Source organism: Ahaetulla prasina, chromosome 7 (assembly GCF_028640845.1).
Source record: "Ahaetulla prasina isolate Xishuangbanna chromosome 7, ASM2864084v1, whole genome shotgun sequence".
Lineage (NCBI taxonomy): Eukaryota > Metazoa > Chordata > Lepidosauria > Squamata > Colubridae > Ahaetulla > Ahaetulla prasina.
Genome location: NC_080545.1, coordinates 83,233,724 through 83,248,352, shown reverse-complemented (window position 1 = coordinate 83,248,352; position 14,629 = coordinate 83,233,724). Strand labels below are relative to the sequence as shown.

Below are 14,629 nucleotides of genomic sequence, written 5' to 3'. Positions count from 1 at the left end.
AGTATTGCCAGGAGTTCGATCCTGACCAACTCAAGATTTACTCAACCTTCCAATGTGGGAAGCTCCCCCCCAAAAAAAGAATGAAATATTTTGGGGGATATTAAAAAGGCAGGATAAAATATTACCCCTAAAGGAGAAATGAAAAAAAAAACTTACTTTAATGGAGGCAGAAACCAGCCCCCATTTCCTTGCCCCAAGCAAAAACTGAGGAGGCCAGCTTTTAGAAATGCACATTTGGTAATCCATTCAGAAAGACTGGGTCAAACCATAAACTCAGATAAACAACAAACAAAAGGTTGACAAAATCAGCTCAGACAAACACCTAGGATTTGCATTCCCCCTTTTGCCTATAGAGCCAGCCGTGACCCCTACATGACCCCGTAGGAATCCAGAAGGTATAAAAACCCACCCACTCTAAGCTCCATTTTGTCAGCTGCATGAGAATCACAAACCCTGGTGGGTCTGTTTATCAATAAATGGAACGTCTTTCCAATCAGCCTCCAGCCTAGTGCTGTTTCCAGAGTCTTTCTCCCAGTTTGGAACTGAACCAGATGGATTTGCCTTCCAACACCATCTTTCTGAGGTGGGTAAAATGAAAACCCAGATAGTTGGAGGCAATATGCTGACTCTGTAAACCACTTAGAGAGGGCTGTAAAAGCAGCTGCCAAAAAAGCCAACACAGTTCTGGGCTGCATAAACAGAGGGATAGAATCAAGATAACGTGAAGTGTTAGTGCCACTTTATAATGCCTTGGTAAAACCACAATTGGAATATTGCATCCAGTTTTGGTCACCACGATGTAAAAAAGATGTAGAGACTCTAGAAAGAGTGCAGAGAAGAGCAACAAAGATGATTAGGGGACTGGAGGCTAAAACATATGAAGAACGGTTTCAGGAACTCGGTATGTCTAGTTTAATAAAAAGAAGGACTAGGGGAGACATGATAGCTGTGTTCCAATATCTCAGGGGTTGCCACAAAGAAGAGGGAGTCAGGCTGTTCTCCAAAGCACCTGAGGGTAGAACAAGAAGCAATGGGTGGAAACTGATCAAGGAAAGAAGCAACTTAGAACTAAGGAGAAATTTCCTGACAGTTAGAACAATTAATAAGTGGAATGACTTGCTTGCAGAAGTTGTGAATGCTCCAACACTGGAAATTTTTAAGAAAATGTTGGATAACCATCTGACTGAGATGGTGTAGGGTTTCCTGCCTGGGCAGGGGTTGGACTAGAAGGCCTCCAAGGTCCCTTCCAACTCTGTTGTTATATTATATTATATTAAAAGCACTGTGAAGCTTTTTATAAGTCTTAAGTGCTATTGCTATTCTCCATCCAGGTCTCTCAAAAATTCGGCAGATAGTGCCTGAAGCAAAGATTATACAATGAACTGAGGCATACTGGGACAGAGACTATGGGCTGGTATAAGCAACGTTACACCCAGCAGTTACAAGAATCTCTCAATCTCATTTATCTGGATAAATAGGCTCAGGTGCAAACAAATAACAAGAGAAAAAAGAATGAATGTAGTTTGCATTTTTAATTTGCAAAAATGCATTTTGCATGTATGTAAATGCATTTTAGGGACGCAGTGGCTCAGTGGCTAAGACGCTAAGCTTGTCGATTGAAACGTTGGCAGTTCAGCGATTCGAATCCCTAGTGGTGCGTAATGGAGTGAGCTCCCGTTACTTGTCCCAGAGCCAACCTAGCAGTTCAAAAGCACGTAAAAAATGTAAGTAGAAAAATAGGGGCCACCTTTGGTGAGAACATAACAGCGTTCAGTGCGCCTTTGGCGTTTAGTCATGCCGGCCACATGACCACGGGGACGTCTTTGGACAGCAGTGGCTCTTCAGCTTTGAAACAGAGATGAGCACCGCCCCCTAGAGTCAGGAACAACTAGCACATATGTGCAAGGGGAACCTTTGCCTTTAAATGTATTTTGCATTTTTAATCCAATATATCTAGAGGGTGTCAGGCTGGAAAAAGGTAATAGAGCCTGATTTTAATATATACACTGTTATCTGTTTTTGGAATTCTGATTGTTGACCACAATCTAGTTTTGCTTTGGCTAATAGAGCCCAGCAAAAAATTTGGGAGAACTCCTTTGCCATTTTGGTATTGTTGCTTTACATCTAAAGAACATTTTGTTCATCTAACCTCTAGCAGGAGGAGAAGGTCATTTCCCTGACTGATTCTTAATGGTTTTTTTTTTTCTCTTCCAGGCCTCTAACCCCCCTGGCTTCACTGGGGAAAGTGTAATCAACATAAACCATTATGCTACCAAGAAAAGTGTTGCAGAGAGCATGCTGGACGTGGCCCTCTTTATGGCTAACGCTGCACAGCTGAAGGCAGTCCTGGAACAAGGACCTTCATTCCACTATTATGTGGCTCTGATAGTTCTCATCAGCGTGTCCCTCTTCTTCCAGATGACCATTGGGATTCTCCTTATTGTGATGGGTAAGGTGGTTTTTTTTTTTTTGCAGGTCTTTAATTTCATGGAGCTTTCCTGTTCTTAGTTTCAAACTCTAGTTGAATTGTTTGAATCATTTACAAGAGTAGCTACTGTATGTGAACAGTTTCAGGATGCAAATGCCTAAACTAGGCCCTAGAATTACTCAACACCAGCCTTTTCCAATGTGGCATCCTTTATAAGTGCTAAAATTGCTTACCGGCTGGAGATTTGTGACTGCAGTTTCTACCTGGTTAACAGCCAGACTGCAATATTTTTTTTGGGTGAGTAAAGATTGTGGAAAGCACACTTAGAAGAACTAATGGTTGAGAAAGCTGGTTGGCGGATGATTTCTCTTACCTACCGCCAGTGGTGGGTTTCTACCGGTTCGCCCCAGTTCAGATGAACCAGTAGTGGTGGCGGCGGGAGACTCCGCCCACCCACCCGGACGTCATCACAGACGCTCTGTCAGCATCTCAGCAAAGCAAGTGCGCACATGCGTGTGCAGTCCCGATTCTGAACCGGTATCAAAGGTAAGTGGAACCCACTACTGCCTACAGCTCACTTTGTCATCTTTCAAACATTTGTTTTATTTATGTATTGGCCTTTATTGAACTAGTGGACAAACCATAGCAAAAAAAAAAAAAGAAAGATGGGAGAAAGGAGCAAAACTATGACAACAAAAATGATATCTGTAAGGGATTCTCCTATATGTATATATGAACATGTTAGTATCGGTTTCAATGAAGAACGTTCTATTTCCTTGTGACCATCCATATATAACATAACATAACATAACATCAGAGTTGGAAGGGACCTTGGAGGCCTTCTAGTCCAACCCCCTGCCCAGGCAGGAAACCCTACACCATCTCAGTCAGATGGTTAGCCAACATTTTCTTAAAAATTTCCAGTGTTGGAGCAGTCACAACTTCTGCAGGCAAGTCGTTCCACTTATTAATTGTTCTAACTGTCAGGAAATTTCTGCTTAGTTCTAAGTTGCTTCTTTCTTTGATCAGTTTCCCCCATTGCTTCTTGTTCTACCCTCAGGTGCTTTGGAGAACAGCCCGACTCCCACTTCTCTGTGGCAGCCCCTGAGATATTGGAACACAGCTATCATGTCTCCCCTAGTCCTTCTTTTTGTTAAACTAGACATACCCAGTTCCTGCAACCGTTCTTCATATGTTTTATCCTCCAGTCCCCTAATCATCTTTGTTGCTCTTCTCTGCACTCTTTCTAGAGTCTCAATATCTTTTTTACATCGTGGCGACCAAAACTGGATGCAATATTCCAAGTGTGGCCTTACCAAGGCATTATAAAGTGGCACTAACACTTCACGTGATCTTGATTCTATCCCTCTGTTTATGCAGCCCAGAACTGTATATAATCTATGTCTATAAGCAACATATTCATAAAATTTACAGTCTACTTTCTCCTGTTTATGCTTTTAACTTATTTATGCGATATTCTGCCTTAGAACTCTTGCGCCTGCGAGGTGCCCCCGCCTCGCAGGAATGGCCCGCTGCATTATCAAGGGCCGGCCTCAATGACGGGTCTTGGGACCCACAGAGGTGGCATGCGAAAAAAAAGAGCCTTTGGGGGTTTTTAGATAGGGCTTTTTTAAGGGGTGGGAGGGTTAAGGCGGGCATTGGGGGTAGCCCGTCGGGTGGGGAGCCAGTCCTTGCGCGTGCTCGTGACGGTTCTTTAATAGGTTCGGAGGTTAGGGGGGGAGATTGCGTTCCTGCTGGTGAGGGCGGCTCGATTTGCACGGTAAGTGGGAGGGGCAGATATGGCGGAAGGGGGGGATCATACCGTTCTGGGGGGGGCGCCCGATGTCTGCAAGCGGTCGCGCGCCCCGATCCCTCGTCCTTTTCCCGTTCCCCGGATGGCCTAGACCCCCAGAGCCTGGGCCTTCGGTTGATGTTATGCAACGCACGGTCCGTAGTTAATAAGGCCCCCCTAATATACGATCTTATTCAGGGGGGCGCTGCGGACCTTATAGGCATTACGGAAACCTGGCTGGGCATGGAAGGGGGAGTGCCCCTTGTCGAGATGTGCCCGCCGGGTTTCCGTGCATTCCATCAGCCGAGAGCTCAGGGTAGGGGTGGGGGGTGGCGGTTGTGATTAGAGAGAGTCTAGAGCCGAGGGAGACCACTGTACCTCAGATTGCCGGGTGTGAATCCCTCTTTGTGAGATGGGGTCATAGGTGTCAGATGGGTTTGCTGATCACGTACCTGGCTCCTTGCTGCGTGACAGCTGCCCTGCCCGAGCTCCTGGAGGTGCTAGCCGGGGTGGCAGTGGAGACCCCCAGACTTTTAGTCATGGGGGACTTTAACTTGCCATCGTCCGGCTCGTCATCGACGGCAGCTCGGGAGTTCATCGCTTCCATGACGGCCTTGGACCTGACCCAAGTAGTTGATGGCCCTACTCACATTGGGGGTGGCACTCTGGACCTGATTTTTGTCTCTGGTCAGTGGTCGAGAGATCTGGACTTAAAGGAAATAGTCACTGAACCTTTGTCATGGTCAGATCACTCTCTTCTTCGTCTGGACTTTCTGACCGCCATTCACCACCGCAGGGAGACGGAGCCGACACGTTGGTTCCGTCCCAGGCGCCTGATGGACCCGGAGGGGTTCCGGACGGAGCTTGGGCCATTTCCTGAGGGTCTGGCTCACGGTTCGGCTGAGGAACTTGTTGCGGCCTGGGAACGGGCCGCGGCGGGGGCCTTAGACCGTGTCGTGCCTTTGCGGCCTCTGACCCGGCGCAGGTCCCAACCGGCTCCTTGGTTCTCCGAGGAGCTGAGAGGGATGAAGCGCCGGAGAAGACGCCTAGAGAGTTCCTGGAGGTCTAGCCGTTCAGAAGCTGATCGGACACTAGTGAAGTCCTATACTAGGGCTTACCTAGTGGCATTGAGGGAAGCGAGGCGTAGCTACGCCTCCTCCCTCATTGCATCGGCAGATAACCGCCCAGCCGCCCTGTTTCGGGTGACCCGCTCCCTCCTACACCAGGGGGAGCGGGATGACCCGTTGCAGGGACGTGCTGAGGAGTTTAACGGTTATCTATACGATAAAATCGTTCAGCTTCGGGATGGTCTGGACCAAGATTGCAGTGATACGGGTGAGACGGCTGAGGGTGGTCTTGGTGACATTTTATGGGATGAGTTTGACCCTGTCGCTCCTGAGGACATGGACAGGTTGTTGGGGAGGCTGAATGCCACCACGTGTTTACTGGACCCGTGCCCCTCCTGGTTGGTGCTGGCCACGCAGGAGGTGACACGAGGCTGGCTCCAGGCGATTACGAGCGCTTCTTTGGTGGAGGGTGTCTTTCCGGCCGCCTTGAAAGAGGCGGTGGTGAGGCCCTCCTCAAGAAGCCTTCCTGACCCGCTGTTTTAGGTAATTATCGTCCGGTCTCCAACCCGCCGCGCGAAGGTTGTAGAGAGTATGGTGGCATATCAGTTTCCTTGCACCTGGATGAAACTGTCTATCTAGACCTGCTCCAGTCCGGTTTCCGCCCGGTTACAGCACGGAGACGGCTTTGGTCGCGTTGATGGATGATCTCTGGAGGGCCAGGGATAGGGGTTGTTCCTCTGCCCTGGTCCTATTAGACCTCTCAGCGGCTTTCGATACCATCGACCATGGTATCCTGCTGCGCCGGTTGGAGGGATTGGGAGTGGGAGGCACCGTTTATCGGTGGTTCTCCTCCTATCTCTCCGACCGGTCGCAGTCGGTGTTGGCAGGGGGGCAGAGGTCGGGCCCGAGGCGCCTCACTTGTGGGGTGCCGCGGGATCGATCCTCTCGCCTTCTGTTCAACATCTACATGAAGCCGCTGGGTGAGATCATCAGTGGGTTCGGTGTGAGGTACCAGCTGTACGCGGATGACACCCAGCTGTACTTTTCCACACCGGACCACCCCAATGAAGCTATCGAAGTGCTGTCCCGGTGTCTGGAGGCCGTACGGGTCTGGATGGGGAGAAACAGGCTCAAGCTCAATCCCTCCAAGACAGAGTGGCTGTGGATGCCGGCATCCCGGTACAGTCAGCTAAATCCGCGGCTGACCATCGGTGGCGAGTCATTGGCCCCGATGGAGAGGGTGCGCAACTTAGGCGTCCTCCTGGATGAACGGCTGTCTCTAGAAGATCATTTGACGGCCGTCTCCAGGAGAGCGTTCTACCAGGTTCGCCTGGTGCGCCAGTTGCGCCCCTTTCTGGACCGGGATGCCCTGTGCACGGTCACTCACGCTCTCGTGACGTCTCGCCTGGATTACTGCAACGCCTCTACATGGGGCTCCTTGAAGGGCATCCGGAGGCTGCAGTTAGTCCAGAATGCGGCTGCGCGGGTTATAGATGGAGCCCCTCGTGGCTCCCGCATAACACCCATCCTGCGCAGGCTGCACTGGCTACCTGTGGCCTTCCGGGTGCGCTTCAAGGTTTTGGTGACCACCTTCAAAGCGCTCCATGGCATAGGGCCGGGTTATCTACGGGACCGCCTACTGCGACCAGATACCTCTCACCGACCCGTGCGCTCTCACAGAGAGGGACTCCTCAGGGTGCCGTCAGCTAGGCAGTGTCGTCTGGCGACGCCCAGGGGAAGGGCCTTCTCTGTGGGGGCTCCCGCCCTCTGGAACGAACTCCCCCCAGGACTCCGTCAACTTCCGGACCTCCGAACCTTCCGTCGCGAGCTCAAGACACATTTATTCATCTGTGCAGGACTGGCTTAGATTTTAAATTTATAGGGGTTTTAAATTGGTTTTAATATTTATATTTCCATTTTAATAATTGGGGCATTAGAATAAGTTTTTTAATGACTATTTTAATTTGTATATTGATGTTTTTATATGCCTGTGAACCGCCCCGAGTCCTTTGGGAGATAGGGCGGTATATAAATTCGAATAATAAATAAATAAATAAATAAAAATGCAAGTAACTTCAACTCTACATCCAATCAGTGATATCATCCTACTGTTGAAAGCAGAGGTGGGTTTCAGCAGGTTCTGACCAGTTCTGGAGAACCTGTAGCAGAAATTTTGAGTAGTTTGGAGAACCGGTAGTAAAAATTCTGATTGGTAGTAAAAATTCTATTCTCTGCCCCCCAGGTCCCAGCTGATTGGGAGGAAATGGGGATTTTGCAGTAACCTTCCCATGGACTAGGGAGGGAATGGAGATTTTACAGTATCCTTCCTCTGCCATGCCCACCAAGCCACGCCCACTAAGCCACACCCACAGAACCAGTAGTAAAAAAGTTTGAAACCCACCACTGGTTGAAAGACTTAATAAGAAAGGCCATGGGAAATTAATTTTTGTGGCCCAGCCATCAGTTTTGTATAATGGGAGGTCATTCAAAAGAATATAAAAGCCCAAATATAATATATTTTATACATGAAAGAAAAAAAAATAATGTATATAATTACTTTTTCCTAGAATATAATTATTTTAGGGCATTGAAAGTACAGGCAGTCCTCGAATTACGACCACAATTGAGCTCAAAATTTCTGCTGCTGAGTCAGACATTTATTAAGTGAGTTTTGTCCCATTTTACAACTTTTCTTGCCACAGTTCTTAAGTGAATCCCCGCAGCTAGTAAGTGTTGTTTAGCCCCTGAGCCTGGCCTCCTGGCAGAGAGTGACTCAGGGAGTGAGGGGGAAGAGCCGACAGGGCTTCCCTCCGCAGGACCTTCCTCTCTGGCTCCGCTCCAGGTCCCAGAGGCAGGCCAGGTGGAGGAGATGACGAGGCCTCTTTCTCCCGCACCTTCCCCCTCCCAGGAACTGCCTCAAGACTCAGCTGTTAACAATCAGTCCTGGTTAAATCCCAGGCATCGCAGAAAGGAGAGGCGGGAACAACAAAAGAAGGGGTGGGGCAGGCTTACAGAGTGCTGAGTCACAGAGCCACACCCCACAGGGTATAAAAGCAGGAGGAGCTGCTCTATAGCTTCTTGTGATGGACAAAAACTGACTCTTGGAAATTTTGGCTGCAATATTTTGAGACTAAGACTTTGGCTTCTGTTTATTTTTGAACTGCAGAAATACGCTATTCTGAGGAGATAAGAGAACTTGGCAGGCAATCGCAGGTTCGTTGCCAGAACTGATATCTGTCATCGGAGTAAATTGCTGGCAGATATAGTCAGCTCGCGTGTCTGCTTGGTTGTAGTTAGTGGGGACAGAACAGTAGGTTAGTAACCTGGTTGTTAAGTGAATCTGGCTTCCCCATTGACTTACAAGCAAAGTCACAAAAGGTGATAATATGCCCCTAGGACACAGCAACGGTCATAACTATGAACCAGTTGCCAGGCATCTGAATTTTGATCACAAGATCGTGGGGATGCTGCAAAGGTCGTAACTGTGAAAACCGGTCATAAGTCACTTTTTTCAATGCCGTTGTTTGTAACTTTGAACGGTCACTAAATGAACTGCTGTAAATCGAGGACTACTGTATATGTTTTAAATGAAACCTACTGTAGTGTTTGTATATGAATACAAATAGTAGTTGGTTAGATAAGCTATAATCGAAGAACTACGAAAATTTTTGACACTGACATTAAGACAGTTTCCTACTGCTTAAACAAAACAGGGATCTCCAATATCTTCTCCTGTTCCATCTTTAAAATTCGCGCAATTTAAGATCCAACGGATTTATCAATGGCGAGTTTGCTGCCTCCCCAGTCCCTGTTGGACTACAATTACTATCAGTCCTTGTCTAGACTAGCTGGAGTTGATGAGAAGCGAAGCCTTAAACAATACTATGCTTGGAAGCCTGCAATTAACCAGGTCAGAGGGAGCAATCACATTTCCATCACAGTGCTCTTCATGGGAAGACTCTGCTACTTGCTGTCAGCAGCCATGAAAACACGGATGTGTTTGTTGCAGCCGAAGCTGCCCACACACCATCCTGCATCGACCTCATTTCTTAAATAAACCCGCCACCCTAGAGGTTCTTTCCTTCCCTTTGTAATTGCTCTAGTATAGTTCTCTGAATCTCTGTGGTTACAGATAGAGGAAGCCGTCTCCGCCACTGTCTGGGTTGGTCCTCCGTGCTCCTTCCCCTTGCTTCCCCCCTCTTCCCTCCACGTCCCCCCCCACCACCTCATGCCCTTGCATGATAAAAGCAGCCAGTCTTTCTCTCCTTATGTGTTTGGCATTGAAAGGAATGACAGGGTCGTGAACTTGAGCTCCATACAGCTGCAGTCCTGCTGTATCAATAGAAACTCTCTTCTATATATAGAGGCTGATTGTTAGCATTCCCAACATGCATGGATCCTGCACCCCTTGGCTTTTAGCTTCTTAAAAAACTCTGACCAACGGGGAGGAGGTTCCAAAAAGTGACTCGTGTGTATATATATATATATATGTGTGTGTATATATATATATATATGTGTGTATATATATATATATATATATATATATATATATATGTGTATATATATGTATATATATATATATATATATATATATATATATATATATATATATATATATATATATATATATATATATATATGATATATTAGAATAGAATAGAATAGAATAGAATAGAATTTTATTGGCCAAGTGTGATTGGACACACAAGGAATTTGTCTTGGTGCATATGCTCTCAGTGTACATAAAAGAAAAGATACGTTCATCAAGGTACAACATTTACAACACAATTGATGGTCAATATATCAATATAAATCATAAGGATTGCCAGCAACAAGTTATAGTCATACAGTCATAAGTGGAAAGAGATTGGTGATGGGAACTATGAAACGATTAATAGTAGTGCAGATTCAGTAAATAGTCTGACAGTGTTGAGGGAATTATTTGTTTAGCAGAGTGATGGCCTTCGGGGAAAAACTGTTCTTGTGTCTAATTGTTCTGGTGTGCAGTGCTCTATAGCGTCGTTTTGAGGGTAGGAGTTGAAACAGTTTATGTCCAGGATGCGAGGGATCTGCAAATATTTTCACGGCCCTCTTCTTGATTCGTGCTGTATACAGGTCCTCAATGGAAGGCGAAGTCTCATTCATCTTCAGGCTTCAGCTTCCAGAAGCACGAAGCTGAAGCCTGAAGATGACGAATGAGACTTCGTCGAGACGTCGCCAAGACACTTCCAATTTTACGCAGGAGAAAACCCGAATAACCAAAGACCTACATATATATATATGTGTGTGTGTGTGTGTGTGTGTGTGTGTGTGTGTGTGTGTGTGTGTGTGTGTATTTTCAATGGCTCAGTGTCATCCAATCCGTTCTTAAAAAGCAATCAGGCCCTTTTGGATGGAGAGTTGCATTTTGGTTTTTCAGTTAAACAAACTTTGTTGAAAAATCACTAGCTGGTTGGGCAGCTCCCCAAGCGCCAAGACGCCTTTTGCTATTGGTTCCACATGTCATTTGCATGACAGCAAATCCTGCTCCTTGTGGGGGAGGGGGGGAAAGTAATCAGGAAGGGCCACATGTTTCCTGTCACCTGTTCTCCATATGCACGTTTTATTTTAAGAGTGGTGTAAACTTATATTACATCAAGGAAATGTATTGTTTTTGCATTCTCCTCTTTGCTAAGCAGTGAGAAATTCAAGGAGGAGAGAGAACTGGGGATTTGCAATTTGCTTCTGAAATATTTGATTTAGCTATAAATATGCAAGTCAAGACAGGCAACCATAACTAATCGAATCCCTGTTTCTCAATTTTTACATCTCATTGTTTTGTAGATGGGGGGTGGGAGGGGAAATAATCACAAATAGGATTGGGAAGGACAACATGCTTTATTGCCCTTGACCTTTTTGGGAGAAAAATCAAATAAGACCATCTTAATAGTCAAGAAATTATAAAATCATTCAATGCATTTTTGTGATTTTTAGTGTTTTCTGAGTCCTAGAGGAAAGGCACCTGTAATTGAAGGGAGGGAGGGGTCAAGAAAACAAAATACTTCTATATGAAATTTTGACCAGATTGGATTTAATGCTTATAGCTCGACTGAATCTGAACGATGTGGCAAAACAGCAGCGTCTGGACTTGCTCAACAATGTTACCACGGTCCTCGTTTTCATCACAGTCATTATCAACATCTTCATTACAGCCTTTGGGGTGCAGAAGACAGGGCTGTATCCAAACTCTTATGGACGGAGATTCTACTGACTCTTGAAAGGGTAAGAAGGGGATGGAATTCCTAGCTAGTTCTGCGTTTGACTAGGTTGACATTTCTTGGTGGACCCATTTTTCTTCCCATTCTTTCAGCTATCAGCTGTCTAGTTAGCTACTTGAGGAAAAGTAACTTGGTAAAGTGTTACCAATATCCATTGGGAGAATGGACAGAGAAATGTTAAGATGGGTAAAAAAATAGAAGGTAGCGTGTAGTGGTCCGAGGGGAAAGTATGTAGTCTTCTGAAGGGAAAGGATACCAAAATAAGTGAAAAGGGCTGTGTATCTGAGATCAGGGGGTTACATAAAAGCTAAAAGAACATAAGGGCTCAAGAACAAATGAGGACTGAATGAATCGAGGCTGAATATAAAAGCAAGTGACCATCCCAAAGACGCACATTAAGATAGTTTGCCATATGGAGAGATTGAATATGAACGGAGTTGGAAAAGAAGCGCTTGAAGGAAGAGTGAATGAGTTGAGAGGAAGAAGAAGATTGGGAAACTTGTGGTTGGAGGGAGCTAATGACATCCACAAAAGAGAGAAGTTAAGAGTTGAAACAACAAAAACAGACGTATGAATCAGAATATGGATGTAATTGAAGCAAAAGCATTTTATAAAGATACAGCGAACAATGTTGGTGTAAAATAGATTTAGTCATGTTTTCTTTTCTTTTTTCTTACCTCATGTCTAATATACTTTGGGCGGTATTTCTAATACTTTGCTCTGCTTTGCATGATTTGCATGGATTGATCATGCGCTGGCAAGACAGTGTCAAGTCTTATGAACCATGTAGATCACGGGTGTCAAACTAGCCGTATCATGTTGCCATCACGTGATGTATTGCAACGTTTTTCCCCTTTGTGGAGCTGGGATGGGTGTGGCCTATGCGTGACGCATCCAGCCCATAGGCTGCCAGTTCGACACCCCTGATGTAGATCAAGGGTGAGTAACTATGGCAACTTTACAACCTGTAGACTTCAACTCCCAAGAATCCCATGGCTCAGGAATTCTGGGAGTTGAAGTCTACAAGTTATAAAGTTGCTATTGGTTGCCCACCCCTGAAGTAGATAGATTTTTCTCCACGATAATCTTGGATAAAGTTGCCAATTCTAAAATAGAATATCATGATGTGTGCATGTGTATTAATCGTTTCATTTAGTACTGAAAAAAAAAATGCAGCGCAAACACTTCTTTTTAAATCAAGTTTATACAAATAGCTCTGGGAGCCATTTTGGGCATAGAGGTGGAGAAATATTTTATAACATTTTTTAAAAAAATATTTCACAAGTTTATTCAATTTACCCCCTTTACATTGTGTTGGGATGGGCAGTGTGCATAACAGTCCTTAACCTTTTGATTTTCCTTGCAGAATGGTGCACACGGCAGTTGACGGAGAGATCTCTCTGAAAGACCTCAAGCCTGAAGGGCATTTTGTTCCATTTATAAGCTCCCTTTTTTCTCTCAACCTTTTTCTAATCTATCATTCCATAACCAGCTCTACACATCATTCTGGAAAAAAGATTGCATACAACTAAAGCAGTGGTGAAATCCATTTTTTTTTTACTATTTTTTTCTGTGGGCGTGGCTTGGTGGGCATGGCTTGGTAGGCGTGGCTTGGTGGGCGTGGCAGGGGAAGGATATTGCAATATCTCCTTTCCCTCCCCACTCCTGGGGGGAAGGATATTGCAAAGTAATTCTGGGGCCAGCCAGAGGTGGTATTTGCCAGTTCTCCGAACTGCTCAAAATTTCTGCTACCGGTTCTCCAGAACCTGTCAGAACCTGCTGGATTTCACCCCTGAACTAAAGCAACCTGATGAGAAAAGGCATAATCCTAAACATAAACAGTCCAAAACTATACCAACATGGGAAATCTATTGCCGTGAACAGTTGTTGGAATCTAGTCACAGCCTGCATAGTCAATAGTTTGAGATGATAGGAGTTATACGGTAGCTGGAGGACAATGAGGACCATAAGTTCCCCATTGCTGAATTATTGCACATTCCGGGACACATTTAAATAGAATAACAGAGTTGGAAACCATAATCCCATGTCATTTGCAGGGTGGTGGGGAGAGCAGCCTTGCTTTAGAAAGCACATGAACCTTAATTTTAAATTTGTATTTTTTAGTAATATTTTCATTTGTTAAAATACAGGTCATTGCAAGCATTGCCTCTATATGTGATACTGTAAATGCCCTACAGCAGCGATGGCTAACCTTTTCCAGACCAAGTGCCCAAAGAGCTCCTGAACCCTCAAATGCAATGCCCGTGCGCCCCATGTGCATGTGCCTCCCTGTGCATTTGTGTGCACCCCCGTATGTGCGATGCTCCCCCGTGCATGTGCACGTGGGCCCCCCCGCATGTGCTACTCCCCCCCCACATGTACAGCACAGACCCAAAGACCAGCTGGCCGGCGGGAGGCATGTGCGCATTCGCAGCGGAGCTGAACTGGGGCGAGTAGAGCTCCTGGTTCCTGCAGTCTGCAATTTTTTTCGCTGGAAAGTCATTCCTACTCCCGCACCCTCTAAAACAGGGGTCTCCAACCTTGGCAACTTTAAGACTGGTGGACTTCAACTCCCAGAATCAAAGCTGGCTGAGGAATTCTGGGAGTTGAAGTCCACCAGTCTTAAAGTTGCCAAGGTTGGAGACCCTTGCTTTAAAAGGATGCAAATGACTAGCTGTCTGCAAGGAATATAAATCCTTCCATTCCCCACCATCCTGTCAGGGCTGAAGAAGCTTCTTGGATGAGAAGAGAAACATCTTCAAAGGAAAAAACAAGAAAGTCCAGTTGCCTCCTGAAAAAGCACCTTTGGGACAACCATTACCTGGATGATTAGTGAGAATCTTTACAGACGATGAGGTCAGAAGGGATTATTCCAATCTCACAGCAGTTTAGTTGTTTGAAAGTAAGATGTTTCTTCCAGTGGTGAAATCCAATTTTTTTTTACTACCGGTTCTGTGGATGTGGCTTGGTGGGTTTGGTGTGGCTTGGTGGATGTGGCAGGGAAAGGATATTGCAAAATCTCCATTCCCACCCCACTCCTGGGGGAAGGATATTGCAAAATCTCCATTCCCACCCCATTCTGGGG

General features: G+C 45.8%; 1 protein-coding gene across 1 annotated transcript in view; it reads left to right on the top strand.

The window, feature by feature from the left end:
• NINJ2 (ninjurin 2) overlaps positions 1-14,322 on the top strand; it is a 95,753-nt gene extending 81,431 nt beyond the window's left edge. Inside the window, exons 2-4 of the mRNA XM_058190263.1 lie at positions 2,215-2,449; positions 11,371-11,548; positions 12,911-14,322. Coding sequence (XP_058046246.1) covers positions 2,215-2,449; positions 11,371-11,537 — 402 coding nt within the window. The 3' untranslated portion in view covers positions 11,538-11,548; positions 12,911-14,322. The remainder of the gene's footprint in view (positions 1-2,214; positions 2,450-11,370; positions 11,549-12,910) is intronic.
• The last annotated feature ends 307 nt before the right edge of the window (positions 14,323-14,629 follow it).